The following is a 15,098-nucleotide window of genomic DNA, read 5'->3' on the forward strand; positions in this document are numbered from 1 at the left end:
AGACAGAATTAATTGACCCTCCCCCCCCATCCGTAAGTAACAGTTGTTAGGTATAATTATTCAATTGTGTTATCTTGAGACTGGGCGCCAGAGGTCTTTGAGGAGACAATTATCTTGGCACCCAGTATCTTGGTATCCAGGCCAGACTTTAGTTGAGGGAGTAAACCTGTCTCATTATTCATCTGTCCCTCTTCTGTTCTCTCTTGGCATGCTGGGTAATGTAGGCACAAACAGCTGAAGAGCATTCTAGTTGTGGCTCAGCAGTTCCATGAGACACTGGAGCCTCTGTCTGAGTGGCTCTCTGCCACAGAGAAACACCTGGCCAAATCTGAACCCATCGGCACACAGACTACCAAGCTGGAAGTGCAGATCACCCAGCACAAGGTAAGATACTTCATGTTTCAGTCATTGATGTTACTTCAGTCACCCAATCCTTTGTTTTCAGTTTCTCATGATTTGTTGTCTGTTTTATCATCATTTGCATTCAGTTGATGTTTGTAATTTTAAGTTTCTTATTGGTTCAGTATTCATTTCCCCCCCAACTGTGTTTGTGTGTGTGTTTTTTGTTTATCCCCCTGGTGTGTGTTCCATGTGTGGTGGTGATGTGGTCAGGCCTTAGAGGAGGAGATAATGGGTCACAGTAAAGACCTGGTTCAGGCCATCAGCCTGGGTCAGATGCTCAAGCCGGTTAGCTCAGTGGACGATAAGGAGCTGGTGCAGTCTAAGCTGGACTCCACCCAAGCCAGTTACATAGAGCTGCAGGAGCGCTGTAGGAGGAAGGCTGAGATGCTGCAGCAGGCTCTGGCCAATGCCCAGCTCTTTGGAGAGGACGAGGTAGCCCTCATGAACTGGCTCAACGAAGTGCACACTAGGCTGAGCGAAGTGTCCGTCAAAGACTACAAGATGGACGTTCTTGAAAAGCAGTGTACAGAACAACTGGTACTATTACCATCACACTCCTCTTCAGGCCTAACATTAATTCATCCTTCATCTCTTTACATTGTTTTTAAGTAATTTTAAGTTACATTTAACTACTTTGTTACTTTCAGTTTCGTGTAAGTTTAGTTTGTGTGAAAAAAATCAAATTCTTTCTTGGTTCCCAATGCTGTTTAAGTCTGATGAGTTGTTGCTAATGTTTTGTGTCTTGTCCAGGCCCTACATGAAGACATTGAGTTGAGGAAGCAGAATGTCGATCAAGCCATTTCCAATGGATTGGAGCTGCTGAAACAAACAACAGGTGAGACGATATGTTGAATACTACACCTATAATTTGAATGAAACACTTCAGAATGATTCATCTGAATTTATGTATCTTCTTTTACCTTTTGTAGGTGATGAGGTGGTTGTCATCCAAGGCAAGTTGGACGGGATAAAGACGAGATACGCTGAGATCAACTCCATGAGTGGTAACGTGTCTAAGACCCTGGACGAGGCCCTGACCCTGGCCTCCAAGCTTCAGCACACCCATGAAGACCTCAGCTCCTGGCTGAAGAATGTCGAAGCTGAGCTCACCGCCTTTGCTGCTCAGGAGCCTGTAGGAGAGCAGCTCATCCAGGCACAAGACAGGCAGAAGGTAATGATAGGCCTGTTTTGTTTGACACTTTGTTGGGGGAAGCAGTTAACACTAGTTATTACGTTTCTGTATATGTATTGCTTGGGTTAGTTTTTTTGGTGGGGATGACAGATATGTGGACTTGCCATGTGACCTCTGTTAGTTTTAATCTGTCATTTGGTATTAAGGTATTCCAAGCAAAATGGTATTACTTGGAATATTCTGTAACATCAGGATAGAATTACGACAGCCATATTACATCACTTTTAAACACAGTGCATGGAGAGATAGATTGGTGCTCACTGTATGGCCCTTTGTGTTACCCAGGCATTGCTGAAAGAAGCCATGGATCACAAGCCCCAGGTGGACAAACTGAATGAGGTGAGCAGCTCTCTGCTGGAGCTGGTCCCATGGAGGGCCCGGGAGGGCCTGGACAAGCTGGTGACAGAGGACAACGACCGATACAAGGCCGCCAGTGACACCATCACACAGCATGTGGAGCAGATCAAAGCCGCCATACTGAAATCACAGCAGGTATAGTAAAACAACCACTCATTACAGTAGGCCACTGTAAACAGAGGAACAGACATAACATACTAAATGGGAACACAGCCATTCAAAAGAGTTTAACAACAAAAGGAACCGCTGACCAGAATGCTAATTTCTGTTCTGTGTGATTGGGGCTATTATAGTCTTAATCCCATCTGCTTTCAGCACTAAATCCTCCCTTGTTTAGCCTCTTTTTGGCCTCTAGGGAGCTTTGTTTTCTGTCATTATTGTTCATTAAACACTGGGAACTGTTATAGAGGATGATTACATTTGCATCTTATTATTTGCTCATTAAAAATTGTATTGTAGTGCAGACACCTAAGAAAGTAGGGTATAATGTTGCATGGTCGTCAATGAATTGTCAAACTCATGACTGGATTTTACGTCCCAAAAACAGATATTCTTTTATTTATTTTTATATATTTTAAGATAAAATAAAGCAATATTTCATGATTATATTCAGCAGGGGGACTTCCTGCTTACAGGCATGAACAACAATAGAATTTAAATCTACCAGGACTGCCCGTATTAGTTCTTCCCAATTTATGCTCCCCCTTGAGGCATACCCACATTGGGAACAGGCAGTTGCCTCGCTGTGTATAATGACATCATATTGCTCAATCTACCTTTAATTAGGCCTATTGTACCATTCATGATGGGATGTTTTCTGTGTTTCTGTGCAGTTTGAACAAGCAGCTGACAATTTGCTGACCTGGCTTACTGAAGCAGAGAGGAAGATGTTGTCATTGGGGGAGATCAGGCTGGAACAGGACCAGACCACAGCACAGCTCCAGGCCCAGAAGGTCAGTCTGTCTGTCATGTACCTGTACTGTGTATCTGTATATATACCTGTAGAGACATTAGCCGCCACCACCACCGTGCAAACAAACAAGTCCAGGAAACAATGATGTGTGCTGCAGCTGTGTGTTCACTGTGTGTAAGTTACCGTTCAAAGATCCTCCTCTGATTGACCAGGTCTTCTCCATGGACATCATGAGACACAAGGATGCTGTGGATGACATTGTGAAAACAGGCGAGGCCATCATGAACAGCAAGGATGAGGATGAAAAGCAAGCCTTGAAGGTAAAAAACTCTTATAATGGAATGAACTCCTAACATCCATCTGTTGTTGGTAGAATACCTCCAGAGTAACCTTGTGCGTCCATGAACGTAGCATATGTGCCTTTGATAGAGATTTCTGTCAGAAACCCTGAGGAAGGCAGCTTGCTGTCTACATGATAAATGAATTGCACCAGCATGTGCAGCTGCCTTGCTTTTTTTTCTAAGAAGCATACATCAACTCAGTGTTTTTATGTTCTGTTTTTTGCAGGTCAAGATCCAAGCCCTCCTGGAGAAGTACGGTGTGGTAAGTCAGCTGAACTCGGAGCGCTGCCTGCAGCTGGAGCGAGCCCAGTCTCTGGCCAGCCAGTTCTGGGAGACTTACGAGGAGCTGTGGCCCTGGCTCCAGGAGACCCGCACCAGCTTCAACCAGCTCCCACTGCTGGCCATTGAGTACGAAGCTCTCCGACAGCAACAGGAGGAGCTCAGGGTGAGCCCAACTTAAAGTCTATTAGCTAGTTGTCTCTGTGCCAATGGATTTTCTAATATTGTTTGTGAAATCAGCGGTGAGTTTCACACTAAGATCATCTTAACATCACTGAAGGAAATAGACAAAGGATCATTAGAGTGTTACAAAGCTTTAGGGAAAATCCTATCACAGTGTCTTTGTGTTTCTCTAACTGACAATGTCATATATCCACCACAGCAAATGCGAGAGCTGATTGCAGAGCACAAGCCCCACATCGACAAGATGAACAAGACGGGTCCCCAGCTTCTAGAGCTGAGTCCTGTGGAGGGGATCCCCATCAGGGAGAAGTACACAGCCACAGACCTGCTGTACGCCCAGCTCAAGGCTGATGTCAAACAGAGGGCTGCCACATTGGATGAGGCCATCTCCAAATCCACACAGGTAACATACTTTCACTTATTTTATTTAGTTTTTATATATCCTTTGTTTATACAGGTAAAAATCTCTATGGACGCACAAGTGTGTGAGTTTGACATTGGTCTTAAGATGGCTTATGTTGGGGATAAAAGGATGTTTTTAAAAGTTTTTGCGATGGGATTGTTTGATGACCTGCCAAAAATAATGACATCGCTCTAATGAAATCTGAAGCTGAAACGGAATTATAAAAGTCCTTAGAGGGAAAGGAAACATTATTCATATCCTTCCTTTGAAAACAGGACAAAAATACCAATGGTAGCAGCAGGGCACGTCTGGTTCAGAGAGAATGGATTTCACCTGCAGAGTCAGTTGGGTTCAACAGGGTTGCATCTCTATATTAAAGTAGACAATGGCCCTGTTGTTGTAGGTTGATTGATTTTGACTTTGAAAATAAATGAGGGTTAGTTGTTTGGAAGTCCTTCCAGGAGCATGTAATGAGCATTGATGTAGTAGATTGCTTGTTCTAGTGGCTAATTGATTGAGTCTCTTAACCCTTAGTATTTCACTAAATAAAAGTGCTTTGGATAAGTACTTAATTTGATAATTATATGTAGATTGTTTAGACCCACACAGCCAGTTTGACCATGTTCCTCTCCCCCTAGTTCCATGACAAGATCGAGCCCATGCTGGAGTCCCTGGAGCGGATCGCTGAGCGCCTGCGTCAGCCTCCCTCCATTTCTGTGGAGGTGGAGAAGATCAGGGAGCAGATCACAGAGAACAAGGCTGTGTCTGTGGACCTGGAGAAACTGCAGCCTTCCTACGACACGCTCAAGCAGCGTGGAGAGGAGATGATCGCTCGCTCAGCGGGAGCTGACAAGGACATATCTGCTAAAGGTAACGTCTGTTGTTTCCCCTGCACCTATCATTGTGGGAAATGCTTGTTAGCACTTCTAGTTTTGGAGATGTTTGGGAAGACTGTACAGCACATGACTGTAGCCACACACTACTACAGGTCAACCCATTGTTTACTCTCTTCAGCTGTTGTTGAAGTGTATGGTTTGGATGGCTAGCTCAGCCGCTACATCAGCTGCCAATCAAAAGCAGCTGAAGTTCTCTCTCTAGCCAAATAAATGAGTTGGCTGAAGACCTAGTCTCAAACTGAAAGACACCACACCATATTACAGAACCAGGGGCGCAACTTTCACTGGGGATGGGGACATGTCCCCCCACATCCTGAAATTGCATTTTTGTCCACCTGCCCCCAATTCTATCATTGGAATGTGATACAAAACAAGGCAAGGGTGTGCTTTAGGACCATGCGGACGCCTCCGAGCGGTCGGGTAGGCTGTTTGGAGTGTTTATCCGAGTGGATAATAAAATAAAATAATAATAATAATTATGTCCCCCCCACTCCTAAAACCAAAGTTGCGCCCCTGTACAGAACGGTTAGAAGACCTAAATAAATAAGACTATTACCTCTTCGTGTTTCCAAGCTGTGCAAGACAAGCTGGACCAGATGGTGTTCACCTGGAATGAGATCCATGCCATGATGGAGGAGAGGGAGGCCAAGCTGCTGGATGTAATGGACCTGGCAGACAAGTTCTGGTGTGACCACTGTGCCCTCATCGTTACCATCAAGGACACCCAGGACCTGCTGAGGGAGCTGGAGGAGCCTGGAGTCGACCCCTCTGTGGTGAAACAGCAGCAGGAATCTCTGGAGGTAAAAGATCATCAAAACATGTTCACTTTAAGGTGCTTCTTCACCTGCATTGCTTGCTGTTTGGGGTTTTAGGCTGGGTTTCTGTACAGCACTTTGTGACATCAGCTGATGTAAGAAGGGCTTTATAAATACATTTGATTTGATTTAGGAGCATTACAGTGAACCATTTCTTTTTGTCTTGCTATGTTAAATAAAGTTCCTTACATTTATGTAACATGTAACCATTGGAGCAGCTTAAACAAGATACCATTACCAATGTAATCTATATACAGTTTGATGTGATAGTAATTAATGTACTTTTCGGGACTGATAGTTGTTTTTTCTCCCAGAGCTTCAAGGAGGAGATTGACGGGCTTCAGGAGGAGCTTGATGTGGTGCGGAACTTGGGGGAGGAGCTTATGGCTGCCTGTGGCGAACCAGATAAGCCAGTCATAAAGAAGAGTATTGATGAGGTAATCAATGACATCAGAACATCACCTTTAAATAAGAAGAAACAAATCACTTTGCTTAAGGACTCAAAAAAATGCAAACTAAATGACAGATACCTTAGTACTTGTAGATATCTTATTGACTTACATAAGGATATATGTATTGCTGGGAAATCATATATCTAATTTGATCATGATTTCTTTATTTGTATTTGTATATAGAGCAGTATTTGTATCCAACAGCTGTGCATGGATCCTATTCCCTGACCTTTGTTGTTGTTGTTTTCCCCAGGTGAACTCGGCATGGGAGACTCTGAACAAGACATGGAAGGAGAGAGTGGACAGACTGGATGAGGCCATGCAGGCTGCTATGCAGTTCCAGGATGGCCTGCAGGTACATTACTGTTCATTATGATTTAGCTGCTATGCTTTGTCATACACCAGGACCTGTTCAGTAGGGCACACAATGGGAAAATGTTTTGCAACAGAAATTGAAAATCTCATTGCTCAAGATCAGATAAAACGTTATCTCCCATTCCTTGCCTACTGAACACTGCCTTGCTGTCATTGAATACACTGACTAACACTAAGCAGCTAGCGGTTTGGACTCTTAGGAGATGAATACCATTGTTAGTATGTAATGCGAAACTTCTGAGTAGTTTGAGGTGTCATTACTCAATGAATTCAGAAGTTTCACTGTGCCTCCTCTGTATTTACTCATAGGAAAGAGAAAGTCACCCCCATTACTCAAGACATGTTCACGTCTTAATTAATGTTGATTGAAGTGTCAGTGGTTTTGTGTTATTCAAAGGCCCTATCACTGGACCTATTAATCAAGCAATGTTATTGTATTATTGTTAATCAGTGTTTGCCATGTTAATCATTGTTTGACATTTGCATCGTCGTTCACACCTCTCAGACAGAATCAAGGGACAGAGTTTACAATGACTGAGCAATTTACTAGGCACAGATAGATCAAAGTAAATTGGACCGGCAGTGTTGCTATATTTGGGTATCCTTCATTTATGTGTTCTCTTTATATTGGTTGTAAGTTGTTGTTCTCTTTATATTGGTTGTGATTGTTTGTAGTGGAGTATGTGTCTAATTTAATGAAGTGGTTTAAAAAGGCTTAGATGTAGTCTGTTGGTTATAAATGTACTACCCATTTACAACCATCCTAGACTTGAGTGATTAAGTTAAGGTCCACCTCTATTTCACCATGTGCTAATAACTCTTTTTCATTGACAGTGTTGGTTTTCCATGACAATAATTGGTGGATTACGTGATATATTAATGATAATGAATGTGAAATCTGAGCTGTTTTAAAGCTAGCATTGTATTCTCCCAGTGACAATGGTGCCCACTCCCTCTATCTACAGGGTATGTTTGACTGGGTGGATATCGTGGAGCACAAACTGGATTCTATGTCACCTGTGGGTACAGACCTAGACACTGTCAAGCAGCAGATTGAAGAACTCAAGGTATTGTTTTCCTGTATTATATAGAATTCATTAGCTAGATGTATGAGCAATCTTAGACCAAACCATTGATTTATTTCCACATGTATCTGATCGAAACATCATGAAGAACTTTGAATTGCTCTCCCCCAAGTTATTGTGTTGATTTATTTCATATCAACATTACAGAGCAAACAACATCTGTTTTTATGCTGTGAATGTTCAGTTCATGTCCTGCCCTTATTGGACGACAGGGGAGGAACACTGCAGCAGTGTCATTAATACTCCAGAGAGCAATGCAATAGACTTCTGTCCTTTGATCTACAACAAGACAAAGCTATCGTGTCTCTCAAAAGGAATAGTTAATGGAGGTGGTTTTAGGCACATCCACATTTTCACAGGAGCTGAACAAATAGAAACAAGTCATGTCGCTCAATGTTTGCTATTCCCATCAGTGGATGCTGTTGAGGGGACTAAGGCTCATAATAATGTCTGGAAAGGCGCAAATGGAATTAAACACATGGAAAACCATGTGTTTGAAGTATTTGATACCATTCCACCTACTCCGCACTAGCTATTACCACGAGCCCTTACTTCCCAATTAAGGTGGCACCAACCTCCTGTGATTCCCATGCTGTCACGATCGTCGTAGTGAGGAGACCAAAGCCCAGCGTGATGTGAATACATCTTATTTTAATGGCAACGAAAGAACACCGAAACAAACTATACAAAATAACAAACGTGACGCTAATAATAACAAGTGCAAACATCAACATAGACAATCACCCACAAACTAAACTGGAAAATGGCAACCTAAATAGGATCCCCAATCAGAGACAACGATAAACAGCTGCCTCTGATTGGGAACCAATCCAGGCCACCATAGACCTACGTATGCCTAGACTACACACACAACCTAGACATACAAAAACCCTAGACCAGACAAAAACACACATACCACCCTCGTCACACCCTGACCTAACCAAAATAATAAAGAAAACAAAGATAACTAAGGTCAGGGCGTGACACATGCTCCCAGTAAGTGATCTTTTAATAAAGATTTTGATCTGTATCAATGGTAGTTATACTGAACAAATATGTAAACGCAACATGCAGCAATTTAAAAGATTTTACTGAGTTACAGTTCATACTGTATAAGGAAATCAGTCAATTGAAATAAATAAATTAGGCCCTAATCAATGGATTTCACATGACTGGGCAAGGGTGGGCCTTGGAGGGCACTGGCCCACCCACTGGGGAGCCAGGCCCAGCCAATTGGAATGAGCTTTTCCCCACAAAAGGGCTTAATTACAGACAAAAATTGCCATCCTCAGCACCCCCCTCAGACGATCAGGCAGGTGAAGAAGCCGGATGTGGAGGTCCTGGGATGGCGTGGTTACACGTGGTCTGTGGTTGTGAGGCCAGATGGACGTACTGCCAAATTCTCTAAAACAATGTTGGAAATAGCTTATGGTAGAGAAATTAACATTCAATTATCTGGCAACAGCTCTGGTGGACATTCCTGCAGTCAGCATGCCAATTGCACACTCCCTCAAAATTTGAGTCAGCTGTGGCATTGGGTTGTGGGACAAAACTGCACATTTTAAAGGGGCCTTTTATTGTCCCCAGCACAAGGTGCAGCTGTGAAATGATCGTGCTGTTTAATCAGCTTCTTGATATGACACACCTGTCAGGTGTATGGATTATCTTGGCAAAGGAGAAATGCTCACTAACAGGGATGTAAACAAATTTGTGCACAACATTTTTGCGAAATAAGCGTTTTGTGCGTATGGAACATTTCTGGGATTTTTCAGCTCGTGAAACATGGAACCAACACTTTACATGTTGCGTTTATATTCTTTTTCAGTGTATATTAAAATATAACTTATTAGGAGCAGAAAACGGTGGGGAGCGTACATTATCAATGAGCCCTACCTCACTGTGAGAGGCTGGAAGGGTCAGATCTTTTGTGTTTTCCAGATCATAGCCCTGTAGTTATGTTGACAGGTTCCCTTGACAATCCCTTGTGTGGTGTGGTGTTTCAGGAGTTGAAAGGTGAGGCGTATCAGCTGCAGATTGAGATGGAGCGTCTGAACCACCAGGCGGGCCTACTGCTGAAGAAGGTGACGGAAGAGTACGACCGCTGTGCCATCCAAGAGCCCATGACCGAGCTCAAAATGCTCTGGGACAACCTGGATGAAAATATCATCAACAGACAGGTGGGTCAGACAGGGGCTGGAGGTTTACTATAGTAGGGTGAGGGAAGGGGGGTGATTGAAAATAGCAGAACCTTGTAAATATAATTCAATACTATTTCTAGAGTGTGTGCTGTACTTGTTGAAGATAAGACATTTGTCTTATTTTGTATAGACACCGGCTGGAATGTGGTTTTAACCAATTAGCGTCCAGGATTAGACCCACCCGTTGTATAAACGCAGTTATAAATTGGGTGGTTAGAGCCCTGAATGCTGATTGGCTGACAGCCGTGGTAGATCAGACCGTATACCACAGGTATGACAAAACATTTATTTTTACTGCTCTAATTACTTTGGTAACTAGTTTATAATAGCAATAAGGCACCTCGGGGGTTGTGTTGTGCCTAAGAACAGCCCTTAGTCGTGGTATATTGGCCATATACCACACTCCCTCTGGCTTTATTGCTTAATCAGAACATTTTAAAGAAAATGAACAGTGTACTGTTTCTCTAACTGGAAAAGGCCCCTTTCCCTATCATTCCCATGAAAGAGAGACTGATTATGGGTCAGTTCATATGAGGAGTGTTTTCATGTGACTCTTGTATGAACTTGTGTTTGTTCTGATTGTGTGCAGCACAAACTAGAGGGAGCGCTGTTGGCTCTGGGGCAGTTCCAGCATGCGCTGGATGAGCTTCTGGCCTGGATGAGCAACACGGAAGAGCTGCTTAATGAGCAGAGGAAGGCTGCAGGAGACCCCAAAGCCATTGAGATCGAGCTCGCCAAGCACCACGTAAGACCTATCTCCCCTTGTTTGTATAAAGTGTTATTTCAGTATTTTTTCATGCAACTACAGTAACTGCAGAGCAGCTTGACGTGACCCTTTCATTACCTCCTGACCCTCATAACCTTTTGGATTAACCACAACAACAAACATCAAAGTTCAACCCTACACAGTCTGCATACACAACACTGTACAACATTTATTATAAGCACATACAAATCTGCCCAGACCACAGTCTTTCAAATTCATTTGATCTATTTCACTTCCCTCTCCAAAAGCCCCTATACTTTATAATCTATCTGACACCTTAATGGCTGTGTGTATTTTGAGCCAGTTATGTGAGTCTGACCAGTCTGGTTGAGGACCACCATGCAGGGATTTAATCCACTATGCAGCAGATTTATCTAGTCTTCTCCTTTCCATTACTAAACGTATGTCCCATAAGAGTTTAGCAGATTATACCATATTTGAATTTAACTATTAGAATAAATAGACAGTCAGAGATACTTATGTCATGTCCGAAACTCGGGACCTCTAAATCAAAATGAACGTAAGTTATTTGCGTAGAGCTTCCTATTGGTTGAGTTTCTGACATGACGTGAACACGGCATTAATATGGAGTAGACACTATCACTCTTTTTAGCATTTTTTTTGTCCAGTTTAGAGCTATCTGATCTTTGGGCCTTGTTTATTTAATTGATCTCACTGGCCTAGTGTTTAACCATCCCTGTACTTTGATGTTTCCAGGTCCTCCAGAACGATGTGTTGGCCCATAAGACCACGGTGGAGGTGGTCAATAAGGCTGGTACTGACCTGGTGGAGTCCACCTCTGGAGAGGAAGCCTCTGGACTGCAGAGCAAACTGGAGAACCTCACCCAGCGCTGGAAGAACATCCTGGAGAAGACAGAGCAGAGGAGACACCAGCTAGACGGTGCTCTGCTTCAGGTATACACTATCAGTCAAAAGTTTGGACACCTCCTCATTCAAGGGTTTTTCTTTATTTTAACTATTTTCTACATTTTACAAAAATAGTGAAGACATCAAAACTATGAAATAACGCACTGTATGTAGGATCCTAATTTGATTACTCTTTTGTTGTTGAGAATTTTCAGGTGAGCTTTGTGGTTTACATAAATTCACTGAAAACCCACACTAACACACGATTATATTAACAGTATTGCACTTTTCATGTAGACTACTTTTGGCCAGCTAATAATATAACCACAAATCAAGAAACATTTTGGACTAAACGTTCAAATCATGTTGCTGCAGGATTATTTTGCTGTGGCAATATAGGTCAAATTAAGATCCTACATCTGTACCTAGCCCTGATTCATATTCAGTCTGCCTCACCCCTTCACCATACCCAGCTGCCAAATAGAATCTGGCACCATAATGACTCATATCTGAAACTGAAGCTATGATTGATGTTCTCTGCTGGATTGTATTAATGTTGTTTTTCAAAAATTCATAAAGAAGGTTTTAGAGTAGTGGGAGTATGAGGTACAGAGAAATAATGTAAGCCCTCCACCTCCTGCCTCCCCTTTCCTAACCCAGCTATAGGTGCTCTTATTCATAACTTTGACATTTTGGGGAATGCTTTGATGTAAGGTGTCAAAGGAGTGATGTAAGGAATGTGAATGACCAGTGAATATGTCATTTTATTTGAATAATTTTTAAAGGGTTGTTATTAAGTATATTTCTACTATTACTAACAGTTTTATTGCCAGGAATAAGGAATGTTTTAAGAGTATGAAATAAACTTTCCGAAACGTAAGTTCTCTTGATTTTTAGAGAGGGTTGCGAAAGGGTTGCCAAAAATCAAATCAATGTATTTTCCAATAATGTTTCCCTTTACTACGCAGTAAACCTACAAAGCTCTGTCAGAAGCATTTTACGGACAAAAGTGGATTTCCAAAACAAACATACTGTACAATGAATATGTAAAACATGGTGCGTAGACAACATTGTAACATTGAGTGTAGACATTGTTACATTATCTGGTTCAAATGGGGAATTCAATTAATGAAAACAATTAGAAGGAAAAAAGCCATGCTGGTTTCAGGCAATTAAACATTGAATATGTTCATTGATTAAACTGTTCACAGACACCATCGTTCACTCTGTCAAATAACCTCAGACCAAACCATGTTTAGCCATTAATGTATCTGAGGAATTAATAACTTCTCATAACATTCCCTTTTCCCACCCTTGAATTCCACACAATACGTCTATGAGGTCCATTGTTCTGACTCAGGCTGTATTGTGTTGCAGGCCCAAGGTTTCCATGGCGAGATCGAAGACATGCAGCAATGGCTGAAAGACACAGAGCGTCAGCTGTTAGCATCAAAGGCTGTGGGAGGCTTACCAGACACGGCCCGCGAGCAGCTTAACGCCCATCTGGTATGTATTTAACCATATAAAAGGCCTCATACAGATGGCAGGCTTGTAAGGGCGCAACTCAGGCCTTGTCTGCAGTTTCTTTCTGAAGTGTGAAGTGTGAAAATTAAATGATGTTGCGAAATGTACGATAATGTGTCCTACTCATTAAAGCTCCCAAAGAAAGTGTACAAATGGATTAAACCCTGACTGTGCTCAGAGAATGTTGGGAGGGGACATGTTCTTCTCTTTTTTTTCTTGTTTGCCTTTCCTCTGATAGTGAGAGTGTCGGGGTTATCCTATGAATGGTCCATTCTGGGACTTCCATTTAGCATAATGGGAACCAAAACAGGAGATTGTTTAGAAAAAAATTATATTATAAGACTCTGAACTTACTTGGAATTTGAAGGTTTGAATTTGCTTGTGGAAAAGCTTGGCTATGATTGCCCTTAGTACTCTCATTCTTTGTCATGTTTGGACTTGATTTGGATTATATTAGTTTACAAAATAAACTGGTAAAGAAGCAGTAACAAAGCAGACATGGACACTGACAGAATGAAAACAATGAAAGTATACTGGACTTATTGTCCAAATTCCATTAATTTGAAATGTAAAACAGTAGTTTCAGTGCTATTATTGAAGCAATAAGGCACAAGAGGCCGTGCTCTGTGCTAAATACCGCCACAGGTAAATGGCATGACTTTAGGTCTGTCTTTGACAGCCAATCAGCATCCAGGATCCAAACAACTCATTTATAATGGACACTAATACTAACAGCAGACATATTCTCTAAGCCCCTCATGTTTTTGGTCTCCTGCAGGAGTTATGTTCTACATTAGAGGCCAAGGAGGAGCTCTACCAGCAGCTGATGAACAAAGGTCAGCAGCTGCTCACCATGACCCCCTCCGGCCAGGACAGCAACACAGAGCAGGACCTCAGGAACCTGCAGGACAAGAGGGAGTCGGTACAGGTCAAGGTGGCTGAGAGAAAGGTAGGGAGTGTAAAGCGACATGGAGCAGTGTTGTTGGGCTAAGATGGGATGAATCAAGTGTTCCCTTTCAGAATGGGCCACCATTCCTAGCTCTGCCCAGACTTCCTGCGTAAAAAAAAGCGGCTTAAATTGGTTTCAATTGGAAATGTTAATTTGAGAAGCACTGGATGTTTGGGATTATTTGAGGGCCATTGTGCTCCGTCTGACAAATTATCTAGGGAAACCCTGGCTAGAATGGGTCACACCCGACCAAGTGTTCTGAACTTGTCTGATGATTCATAATGTTGAGATTTATTATATCCCCTGTGGGACATTTATGCTCAGCATTTGTTCACTCCCCTTCCATACCCTGTACTCTACTGTACATTTTAAACCTATAATCCATGAGGTGGTAATAAATGCTGTACAGCAAATAAGGTTGGCAAGCACATAGGATGTGGTCACCCAGCAGATCAGATCTCTACTGGGAAGTGCCTGACTCATCAGTCATTAGTCATCATGGAACAGTCCTCTTATCTTCAGAGACATTCTAATGAACAGCTGAAACGTTGGATGGGATGTAAAGGGAATGCTGGGGTTGGATGTGGGTTTGTTCCTAACTCAGTCAAGTCTCTTAATCAAATAGTCTCGGGCTGTTGGTGGTAGGTGCAGCCAATTCAGCTGCCCTGCGCACCGTTAGGCAAACTGTTTTCATTTCGTGTGTCTGAAGGTACAAACTCTGGCTTCCCGGTGGGCCTGGAGAGGAAATCAAGTGCCCTATAGGTCTACCGCTGGCCAATCAGATTGCTCAGATAACCGAGTCAAAATTTATACTGTGAGATTTCAAAACGTTTAAAACCATGACTAGAGAGAGACTGTCAACGAATACATCTAAGAGCTGCTGTTTTTATGAGTGAGTTCATGTTTAAGTTCTTACTCATTACTGTCAACACTGTGTTCAACACTTTTATAAGCCATTAAATGCACGTTCCTCCTATTTCCACTCAGCGCTACAACAAGCAGTGCAGCAGTAATGAATGAGTAGGAAAGTGTAACTATAGGATTGCGTTGTAGTTATTATTAGCGGCTTGGGTCTTTTTTAATGTCAAGGAATATTTCACT

At 42.4% G+C, this 15,098-nt stretch overlaps 1 protein-coding gene across 18 annotated transcripts in view; it reads left to right on the top strand.

Annotated features, from left to right (window-relative positions):
* LOC129859890 (dystonin-like) overlaps positions 1-15,098 on the top strand; it is a 189,332-nt gene that overhangs the window by 146,987 nt on the left and 27,247 nt on the right. For 14 of the 18 annotated variants that reach the window (XM_055930113.1, XM_055930129.1, XM_055930172.1 and 11 more), the window contains 19 exons: positions 225-384; positions 613-939; positions 1,153-1,237; positions 1,332-1,573; positions 1,880-2,086; positions 2,785-2,904; positions 3,077-3,184; positions 3,432-3,650; positions 3,867-4,070; positions 4,709-4,940; positions 5,540-5,766; positions 6,096-6,218; positions 6,487-6,588; positions 7,574-7,675; positions 9,697-9,870; positions 10,481-10,636; positions 11,375-11,572; positions 12,902-13,030; positions 13,827-13,997. In XM_055930113.1, coding sequence (XP_055786088.1) covers positions 225-384; positions 613-939; positions 1,153-1,237; positions 1,332-1,573; positions 1,880-2,086; positions 2,785-2,904; positions 3,077-3,184; positions 3,432-3,650; positions 3,867-4,070; positions 4,709-4,940; positions 5,540-5,766; positions 6,096-6,218; positions 6,487-6,588; positions 7,574-7,675; positions 9,697-9,870; positions 10,481-10,636; positions 11,375-11,572; positions 12,902-13,030; positions 13,827-13,997 — 3,286 coding nt within the window. The remainder of the gene's footprint in view (positions 1-224; positions 385-612; positions 940-1,152; positions 1,238-1,331; positions 1,574-1,879; positions 2,087-2,784; positions 2,905-3,076; positions 3,185-3,431; positions 3,651-3,866; positions 4,071-4,708; positions 4,941-5,539; positions 5,767-6,095; positions 6,219-6,486; positions 6,589-7,573; positions 7,676-9,696; positions 9,871-10,480; positions 10,637-11,374; positions 11,573-12,901; positions 13,031-13,826; positions 13,998-15,098) is intronic. The other 4 variants (XM_055930197.1, XM_055930233.1, XM_055930210.1 and 1 more) reach the window with 1 other exon arrangement.

Source organism: Salvelinus fontinalis, chromosome 1 (genome assembly GCF_029448725.1).
Source record: "Salvelinus fontinalis isolate EN_2023a chromosome 1, ASM2944872v1, whole genome shotgun sequence".
NCBI lineage: Eukaryota > Metazoa > Chordata > Actinopteri > Salmoniformes > Salmonidae > Salvelinus > Salvelinus fontinalis.